The sequence below is a fragment of the Nerophis lumbriciformis genome, linkage group LG26, assembly GCF_033978685.3.
Source record: "Nerophis lumbriciformis linkage group LG26, RoL_Nlum_v2.1, whole genome shotgun sequence".
Lineage (NCBI taxonomy): Eukaryota > Metazoa > Chordata > Actinopteri > Syngnathiformes > Syngnathidae > Nerophis > Nerophis lumbriciformis.
Genome location: NC_084573.2, coordinates 28,807,501 through 28,818,223, shown reverse-complemented (window position 1 = coordinate 28,818,223; position 10,723 = coordinate 28,807,501). Strand labels below are relative to the sequence as shown.

Sequence of the window (10,723 nt, the reverse complement as noted above, 5' to 3'; positions counted from 1 at the left end):
GCGACCAACTGTAGTTACTGACAGTGGGTTTCTGAAGTGTTCCTGAGCCCATGTGGTGATATCCTTTACACACTGATGTCGCTTGTTGATGCAGTACAGCCTGAGGGATCGAAGGTCACGGGCTTAGCTGCTTACGTGCAGTGATTTCTCCAGATTCTCTGAACCCTTTGATGATATTACGGACCGTAGATGGTGAAATCCCTAAATTCCTTGCAATAGCTGCTTGAGAAAGGTTTTTCTTAAACTGTTCAACAATTTGCTCACGCATTTGTTGACAAAGTGGTGACCCTCGCCCCATCCTTGTTTGTGAATGACTGAGCATTTCATGGAATCTACTTTTATACCCAATCATGGCACCCACCCATAAGTGTTTGATGAGCATTCCTCAACTTTATCAGTATTTATTGCCACCTTTCCCAACTTCTTTGTCACGTGTTGCTGGCATCAAATTCTAAAGTTAATGATTTTTTGCAAAAAAAAAAAATGTGTATCAGTTTGAACATCAAATATGTTGTCTTTGTAGCATATTCAACTGAATATGGGTTGAAAATGATTTGCAAGTGCCATCTCCGGGTTGGGGAGGAGATCTTGCCCCAAGTGGAGGAGTTCAAGTACCTCGGAGTCTTGTTCACGAGTGGGGGAAGAGTGGATCGTGAGATCGACAGGCGGATCGGTGCGGCATCTTCAGTAATGCGGACGCTGTATCGATCCGTTGTGGTGAAGAAGGAGCTGAGCCGGAAGGCAAAGCTCTCGATTTACCGGTCGATCTACGTTCCCATCCTCACCTATGGTCATGAGCTTTGGGTCATGACCGAAAGGACAAGATCACGGGTACAAGCGGCCGAAATGAGTTTCCTCCGCCGAGTGGCGGGGCTCTCCCTTAGAGATAGGGTGAGAAGCTCTGCCATCCGGGGGGAGCTCAAAGTAAAGCCGCTGCTCCTCCACATCGAGAGGAGCCAGATGAGGTGGTTCGGGCATCTGGTCAGGATGCCACCCGAACGCCTCCCTAGGAAGGTGTTTCGGGCATGTCCGACCGGTAGGAGGCCACGGGGAAGACCCAGGACACGCTGGGAAGACTATCTCTCCCGGCTGGCCTGGGAACGCCTCGGGATCCCCCGGGAGGAGCTGGACGAAGTGGCTGGGGAGAGGGAAGTCTGGGCTTCCCTGCTTAACCTGCTGCCCCCGCGACCCGACCTCGGATAAGCGGAAGAAGATGGATGGATGGATGGATGTATTCCGTTTATATTTACATCTAACACAATTTCCCAACTCATATGGAAACGGGGTTTGTATGTTTTTGACTCTGATTCATATCAGTTTTGCAATTAATGGACATAAATAATAGTTTTACATGCCTTTATCCACACTGTCTGTGCGAGAAAATAAGCTTCAGTTCTGTAGATGACGTCACACCAAAAGGGGGCGACATTGAGTCTGGCGAGTACAAGTACAGTTAGTTATGTACCCATTACTCAAAAAGGAATTGATTGAGCAAAAAATAATATTTTGCTCATCTGGACGCTATATTTAATTGCAAGAAGCATTGTTACAAAAGAGATGGACCCTACTAAACACAACTTTCAGAACATTTTGTTGTATGACTAAAATTCACAGGTCGAGTTGTGTTGCTGGTTACATTCTAGGCGCAGGATGGCGGTCACGATTCAATGACGTCCTGCGCCGGCGTGGGTTCGTGCGGCAAAGTGGTGGTGGCGTTGGGCAGAGTCTGCGTGTGGCCGACCGAGTTCTGCTGCATCTCCATGGCCATGGCGTTTTGAGGGTGAGGGAACTCCTTCACCTGCCTGCGGTACTCCAGGAAGGTGGAGGCCTTGGTGGCGATGGCCACCACGTTCTTGCCCACAAAGATGGTGGACACGCGGCTGTCCTGAAAGAGCACCATGTTGACGCCTCGTATGAGGATGGTGACCACGTTGATGGTGACCAAGCTCAGGACCGGGTAGAGCATCATCTTCTGCGGGGTCATGTGCTCGCCCTGCATGCTGATCTCGCTCAGCGACACGCAGGGCAGGATGAGCAGCAAGATGTAGCAGTAGAAGAACATCAGGCCCTCGGCCCAGATGGGCAGACCCGTGCGTTGGGGCTCCCACAGGTTGGCTTGGATGTCCAGGAGATCGAGTAAGTCCAGCGCCACCCAGAACAGGCGGCTTCGCATGTCCTCCTTCTTCCGGAAAGTCCTCACGTACTCCATGCTGTCCAGCGCCACGAGAACCAAGTACAGACCGGGCACGCACACCGATAAAAGTAACGTCAATGCCTTCCGCGCCACCGTCTCCAGACTCTTCCTGTCCGCCTTGCAATTCTGGAACACAAAGTAGAGTTTGATTTCCAGCACGAAGATGTAGAGGAACCAGAGGATCATGGCGTATCCCCGCCGGGCCGTGCGCACCTCGGCTCCGACCCACACCGCCACGTATCGCAGCACTATGAGGAAGCACACGTCCCCGACCAGCACGATGATGCACACGCCGATCTTCCTGGGCCCCTGGTTCTGCTCCACCAGGTAGGCGTCCATGAAGGCCATGCTGGTCATGATGACAATGGTGGTCAAGCACACGTGGCGTTTGTCGGGGGGCGGCAACACCATGGCGAGGGCACCGCTTGGCTCTCTCCGTTTACGAGGGGATTTTTTGTCCGAATCCTGCGTTACCGAGCACTTGTTGGAAAGAGTCGCATCGATTAAGTCGTTTCCCACTCCCACGCCGTCCCTGGTGCTCTACAGCTGACACGCCGTGACTGATCGTAATCCACACATACTCCCAGAGCGGGCTTTGTCTAACAGACGTGCGACGGGATTGCTGCAGTGCGGGGATGTTGAGAGAGGAGTTTATTTCTGTATGAGCGACAATGTACAAACGCGGCGATCCGGCGGGTGGATTTATGCACGTGCACGCAGGCGTTGCCGGCCGCACCGTGCCAAGAACTCCTCCACGGGTGCCTCCTGCAGACAGCGGCGGCGTGTGTGTGCAACTCCCGAGCGTGTGGACGGAGGAGAGAGAAGAGAGGAGTCTGCAGTGGCCTGGAGCCTCCCCCCTCCCAAAGCCGCCATAAATCACAGAGACAGCAGGTCAACGGCCCTTGAGGCCTGGCGTTCGGCGCCGGCATCCCCGCGGGGAGGCTCTCGCGCTCGGCCGAGTATCCATTCTTGGCCCCTCCTCCTCCGTCGTTTCGCCTCGTGGCAGCCTCTCCTCGGCCTGAAGGAGGGAGGTGAAATGAGGAGGAGGCAGGGACGGGGAGGGGAGGTGTGATGGTCGGAGAAGGAGGAGAGGGAGAGAAAGCTGTCAGCACCTCAGGGTGGAAAACATAGTTGTCACTGCCGGCACACAAGTGATGCGTCAGCACACGTGGGACAAGACGAGGCATCATCAGATTGCTTCACCTTTTCTCTCCATCGCACATCGTGTGTCTCCGGTCCTCACACAGCATGACTTATACTCCTCAAATGAAATTCAACCGGGCACGCATCCACCCGGCGGTGTCACTTTGGCAGCAGAACTAAAGGAAGAGTACGCCATCACCCTCCACCATACGTTTTCAATTTGAGCCAGGAAAAAAGTAATTACCGAATTTTTCGAACCATAGGGCGCACCGCCGATGAGCGGGTCTATTTTCACACATAAGACGCACCGGATTATAGGACGCACTGCAGCTGAGCGGGTGTATTCAGGTCTATTTTTATACATAAAGCGCACCGGATTATAAAATGCACTGCCGATGAACGGGTCTATTTTCCACACATAAGGCGCACTGGATTATAAGGCGCACTGCCGATGAGTGGGTCTATTTTCACACGCAAGGCGCACGGGTCTATTCAGGTCTGTTTTTATACATAAGGCGCAACGGTTTATAAGACGCCCTGCCGATGAACGGGTCTATTTTCATACATAAAGCGCACCGGATTATAAGGCGCACTGCCGATGAATGGGTCTATTTTCACACACAAGGCGCACCGGTTTATAGGACGCACTGCCACTGAGCGGGTGCATTCAGGTCTATTTTCATACATAAGGCGCACCGGATTGTAAGGCGCACTGCCGCTGAGCGGGTCTATTCAGGTCTGTTTTTATACATAAGGCACAACGGTTTATAAGACGCACTGCCGATGAGCGGGTCTATTGTCATACATAAGGCGCACTCCCGCTGAGCGGGTCTATTCAGGTCTGTTTTTATACATAAGGCACAACGGTTTATAAGACGCACTGCCGATGAGCGGGTCTATTTCCATACATAAGGCGCACCGGATTATAAGGCGCACTGCCGACGAGTGTTTATTTTCACACTCAAGGCGCACCGGATTATAGGTCGCCCTGCCACTGAGCGGGTGTATTCAGGTCTATTTTCATACATAAGGCGCACCGGATTATAAGGCGCAATGCCGCTGAGCGGGTCTATTCAGGTCTGTTTTTATACATAAGGCGCAACGGCTTATAAGACGCACTGCCGATGAGCGGGTCTATTTTCACACATAAAACGCACCGGATTATAGGACGCACTGCAGCTGAGCGGGTGTATTCAGGTCTATTTTTATACATAAAGCGCACCGGATTATAAAATGCACTGCCGATGAACGGGTCTATTTTCACACATAAGGCGCACTGGATTATAAGGCGCACTGCCGATGAGTGGGTCTTTTTTCACACGCAAGGCGCACGGGTCTATTCAGGTCTGTTTTTATACATAAGGTGCAACGGTTTATAAGACGCACTGCCGATGAACGGGTCTATTTTCATACATAAAGCGCACCGGATTATAAGGCGCACTGCCGATGAATGGGTCTATTTTCACACACAGGGCGCACCGGTTTATAGGACGCACTGCCACTGAGCGGGTGCATTCAGGTCTATTTTTCATACATAAGGCGCACCGCCGCTGAGCGGGTCAATTCAGGTCTGTTTTTATACATAAGGCGCACCGGATTATAAAACGCACTGCAGATGAATGGGTCTATTTTCACACATAAAGCGCACCGGATTATAGGGCGCACAGGCGATGAGCAGGTTTATTTTCACACACAAGGCGCACCGGATTATAGGACGCACTGCCACTGAGCGGGTGCATTCAGGTCTATTTTCATACATAAGGCGCACCGGATTGTAAGGCGCACTGCCGCTGAGCGGGTCTATTCAGGTCTGTTTTTATACATAAGGCACAACGGTTTATAAGACGCACTGCCGATGAGCGGGTCTATTGTCATACATAAGGCGCACTGCCGCTGAGCGGGTCTATTCAGGTCTGTTTTTATACATAAGGCACAACGGTTTATAAGACGCACTGCCGATGAGCGGGTCTATTTCCATACATAAGGCGCACCGGATTATAAGGCGCACTGCCGATGAACGGGTCTATTTTCACACATAAGGCGCACCAGATAATAGGGCGCACAGCCACTGAGCGGGTGTATTCAGGTCTATTTTCATACATAAGGCGCACCGGATTATAAGGCGCACTGCCGCTGAGCGGGTCTATTCAGGTCTGTTTTTATACATAAGGCACAACGGTTTATAAGACGCACTGCCGATGAGCGGGTCTATTGTCATACATAAGGCGCACTCCCGCTGAGCGGGTCTATTCAGGTCTGTTTTTATACATAAGGCACAACGGTTTATAAGACGCACTGCCGATGAGCGGGTCTATTTCCATACATAAGGCGCACCGGATTATAAGGCGCACTGCCGACGAGTGTTTATTTTCACACTCAAGGCGCACCGGATTATAGGTTGCCCTGCCACTGAGCGGGTGTATTCAGGTCTATTTTCATACATAAGGCGCACCGGATTATAAGGCGCAATGCCGCTGAGCGGGTCTATTCAGGTCTGTTTTTATACATAAGGCGCAACGGCTTATAAGACGCACTGCCGATGAGCGGGTCTATTTTCACACATAAAACGCACCGGATTATAGGACGCACTGCAGCTGAGCGGGTGTATTCAGGTCTATTTTTATACATAAAGCGCACCGGATTATAAAATGCACTGCCGATGAACGGGTCTATTTTCACACATAAGGCGCACTGGATTATAAGGCGCACTGCCGATGAGTGGGTCTTTTTTCACACGCAAGGCGCACGGGTCTATTCAGGTCTGTTTTTATACATAAGGCGCAACGGTTTATAAGACGCACTGCCGATGAACGGGTCTATTTTCATACATAAAGCGCACCGGATTATAAGGCGCACTGCCGATGAATGGGTCTATTTTCACACACAGGGCGCACCGGTTTATAGGACGCACTGCCACTGAGCGGGTGCATTCAGGTCTATTTTTCATACATAAGGCGCACCGCCGCTGAGCGGGTCAATTCAGGTCTGTTTTTATACATAAGGCGCACCGGATTATAAAACGCACTGCAGATGAATGGGTCTATTTTCACACATAAAGCGCACCGGATTATAGGGCGCACAGGCGATGAGCAGGTTTATTTTCACACACAAGGCGCACCGGATTATAGGACGCACTGCCACTGAGCGGGTGCATTCAGGTCTATTTTCATACATAAGGCGCACCGGATTGTAAGGCGCACTGCCGCTGAGCGGGTCTATTCAGGTCTGTTTTTATACATAAGGCACAACGGTTTATAAGACGCACTGCCGATGAGCGGGTCTATTGTCATACATAAGGCGCACTGCCGCTGAGCGGGTCTATTCAGGTCTGTTTTTATACATAAGGCACAACGGTTTATAAGACGCACTGCCGATGAGCGGGTCTATTTCCATACATAAGGCGCACCGGATTATAAGGCGCACTGCCGATGAACGGGTCTATTTTCACACATAAGGCGCACCAGATTATAGGGCGCACAGCCACTGAGCGGGTGTATTCAGGTCTATTTTCATACATAAGGCGCACCGGATTATAAGGCGCACTGCCGCTGAGCGGGTCTATTCAGGTCTGTTTTTATACATAAAGCGCAACAGTTTATAAGACACACTGCAGATGAGCAGGTCTATTTTCATACATAAGGCGCACCGGATTATAAGGCGCACTGCGGCTGAGCGGGCCTTCAGGTCTGTTCTTATACGTAAGGCGCAACGGTTTATAAGACGCACTGCCGATGAGCGGGTCTATTTCCATACATAAGGCGCACCGGATTATAAAGCGCACTGCCGATGAGTGTCTATTTTCACACACAAGGCGCACCGGATTATAGGGCGCACAGCCACTGAGCGGGTGTATTCAGGTCTATTTTCATACATAAGGCGCACCGGATTAAAAGGCGCACTGCCGCTGAGCGGGTCTATTCAGGTCTGTTTTTATACACAAGGCGCAACGGTTTATAAGACGCACTGCCGATGAGCGGGTCTATTGTCATACATAAGGCGCACCGGATTATAAGGCGCACTGCGGCTGAGCGGTTCTATTCAGGTCTGTTTTTATACATAAGGCGCAACGGTTCATAAGACGCACTGCCGATGAGCGAGTCTATTTTCATGCATAAGGCGCACCGGACTATAAAGCGCATTGCCGATGAGTGGGTCTATTTCCATACATAAGGCGCACTGGATTATAAGGCGCACTGCCATTGCTCCAAAAATAATAATGAATTAAAATCAATGTTATTATGAATTATTGATCTACTTCACATTAAAATAATTCCCCTTAGAATTTTTTTTGGGGGGGAAATAGTGCACATTTTAATTGTTTTCCTCACAAAACTGGCATGAAACAAACAAACAAGCAAAGAAAAATAATTAAAACGTATCACAGTCAGATAGAGCTGAAGTTGATCTAGAGACTTAAATGTTGAAATAAAAATAAAATACGTTTGACTTATTTTTAACAATTTTATAAGTAGGGCCCTTTTGGATCCCCAATCATTTTAGTGGGATTTTTCTTAAACTGTCATTGCTCAAAACATGATGAATTACAAATCAATGTGATTATGAATTATTGACCTATTTTAGGCTCCAATTACTTCACATTAAATTTAGATTTTTTTTTTAGGAAAAATATTACATATTTTGTGTGTTTGACATTAAAAAAAACTAAGTTTCTTTGACAAAAAGGGCATAAAACAAACAAACAAACAAAACCATACTTAAAATAAAATAATAATGAATAATTACAAAAATAATAAAAACTTATAATTGACAGATAGATCTGAAGTTGATCTAGAGACTTGAGTGTTGAAAGTTTAAAAAATAAAAAAATAAAAACTATAATTTTTAACACAAAATGTTTGTGGAATTAAAAAAAAAAAATCATTGCTCAAAAAAAAAAAAAGAATTAAAATTGTTGTGATGAATGATTGACCTAGTTAAGGCTCCAATTACTTCACATTAAAATAATTCACTTAAAATTGTTTTGGGGGAAAATAGTGCCTATTTTGTTTGTTTTCCACATAGAAAACAGACTTTGTTTAACAAAAATGGCATAAAACAAACAAAAATAATAATAAAAACTGATAGATCTGAAGATCTGAGACTTGAATGTTGAAAGCTTAAAAAAAAAAAAATGTCTCACTTATTTTAAACACTTTTATAAGTAGGGCCCTTTTGGATCCCCAATAATTTTAGTGGGATTTTTCTTAAACTGTCCTTGCTTAAAACATAATAATGAATTAAAAATCAATGTAATTATGAATTAATGACCTATTTTAGGCTCCAATTACTTCACATGAAATATTCAATTTTGAAATTTTTTTAAGTAAAAATATTACATATTTTGTGTTTGACATTAAAAAATTAAGTTTTTTTCACAAAAAGGGCATAAAACAAACAAACAAACAAACAAACAAAACCACACTTAAAATAAAACAATAATGAAAAATTACAAAAATAATAAAAACTTATAATCGACAGATCTGAAGTTGATCTAGAGATTTGAGTATTGAAAGCTAAAAAAAAGCGACTTGTCCAGGGTGTACCCGCCTTCCGCCCGATTGTAGCTGAGATAGGCTCCAGCGCCCCCCGCGACCCCGAAGGGAATAAGCGGTAGAAAATGGATGGATAAATAAATATATATATATATATATATATATATATATATATATATATATATATATATATATATATATATATATATATATATATGTATGTATGTATGTATGTATGTATGTATGTATGTATGTGTGTGTGTGTGTGTGTGTGTGTGTGTGTGTGTATATATATATATGTGTATATATATATGTATGTGTATATATATAAGTATATATATATATGTATATATGTATATATATGTGTATATATATATGTGTATATATGTGTATATATGTATGTATATATATATATGTATATATATGTATGTATGTATATATATATGTATATATATATATATATATATATATATATATATATGTATGTATGTATGTATGTATATATATATATATGTATATATATATATATATGTATATGTGTGTATATATATATATGTATGTATATGTATATATGTATTATATGTATAACTTATTTTCAACACTTTTGACTCCCCAAAAATGTTAGTGTGATTTGTATTTTTTTTTTAGAGAATGTTTGACTTATTTAAACACTTTTATAAGTGGAGCCCTTTTTGGATCCCCAGTCATTTTAGTGGGATTTTTCTTAGTCAAAACATAATAATGAATTAAAAATTTGTTATTATGAATCATTGACCTATTTTAGACTCCAATTACTTCACATCAAATATTTCATTTTGACATTTTTTTGAGTAAACATATTACATATTTTGTGTGTTTGACTTAAAAAACTAAGTTTCTTTGACAAAAAGGGCATGCAACAAACAAACAAAACTTAATAATACTTAAAATAAAATAATAATGAAAAATTACAATAAACAAATAGATCTGAAGTTGATCTAGAGACTAAAATGTTGAAAGTAATAAAAAACAAAATTATAACTTATTTTTAACACTTTTATAAGTAGGACACTTTTGACTCCCCCAAAATTTTTGTGGGATTTTTTAAAACTGTCAAAAAATAATAATATTGTTATGAATGATTGACCTATTCAAGGCTCCAATCACTTCACAGCAATTATTTCACTTTGACATTTTTTGGCGGTTAAAAATGGACATATTTTTTGTTTTTGCCATAAAAAAACGGTTGTCTTCGACAAAAAGTGCATTAGCAATTTTTTTTAAAACTTTATATCTGAAGTAAGCGTTGAATAAAATAAATAAATACACATTTTATTTTCAAAATGTTTAGGACTGAGACCCTTCTGGGTCCCTGGGACCAAAGTCAAAGGGGAGCCCTAAAGAAAAAAAAAAAATATTGTATTGGTTAAAAATATCAAAATGGCATGCTTAGATTTTCTGTGTGGACACGCCTGCTCAAATGGAATAAAATAGGTGGCAAGTCAGCATGATGGCCTTATGAAAAATTTACTTTACGAGTAGGCCATTTTTCATTTGCGGCGGTCATCCCTTGGAGAGCGCTCAAGGATGAATGTGGCGTGACAGTACATGACCCCGACTTGTGGGCGCTGGAGACCCGCTTTTAAAGATGAGCAGTGCGGTGCCAGCCGGGCCTCATTAGTAATCGAAGCATGGTTCTGAATGCACAAAAGCTGTTATGTAGAACAGAGCCTAAGAGAGAGATTACACTCCTAAGATGCTGATTAATTGGCTGATTAGGAAAATGCAGCGGATCATTTACAGGCTGGGAGGAAGACGGCGCACACGTGTCGACGGCGTCGCCTCGCAATTAAAACAATGTCCAGACTTCTCTCACCGAATGAACCGATCGTCATCAACTATGACAGCGACGATC

The 10,723-nt window shown here is 44.3% G+C and overlaps 1 protein-coding gene across 2 annotated transcripts in view; it reads right to left on the bottom strand.

The window, feature by feature from the left end:
• Positions 1-1,293: 1,293 nt before the first annotated feature.
• tmem121ab (transmembrane protein 121Ab) overlaps positions 1,294-10,723 on the bottom strand; it is a 148,934-nt gene continuing 139,504 nt past the window's right edge. The window contains exons 2-3 of one of the 2 annotated variants that reach the window (XM_061987058.1): positions 2,408-3,212; positions 1,294-2,320 (exon numbers count right to left, since the gene is read on the bottom strand). In XM_061987058.1, the coding sequence (XP_061843042.1) occupies positions 1,658-2,320; positions 2,408-2,605 (861 nt within the window). In that variant the 5' untranslated portion in view covers positions 2,606-3,212 and the 3' untranslated portion in view covers positions 1,294-1,657. Of the gene's footprint in view, positions 3,213-10,723 lie in introns of both variants that reach the window. The other variant, XM_061987057.1, reaches the window with a different exon arrangement.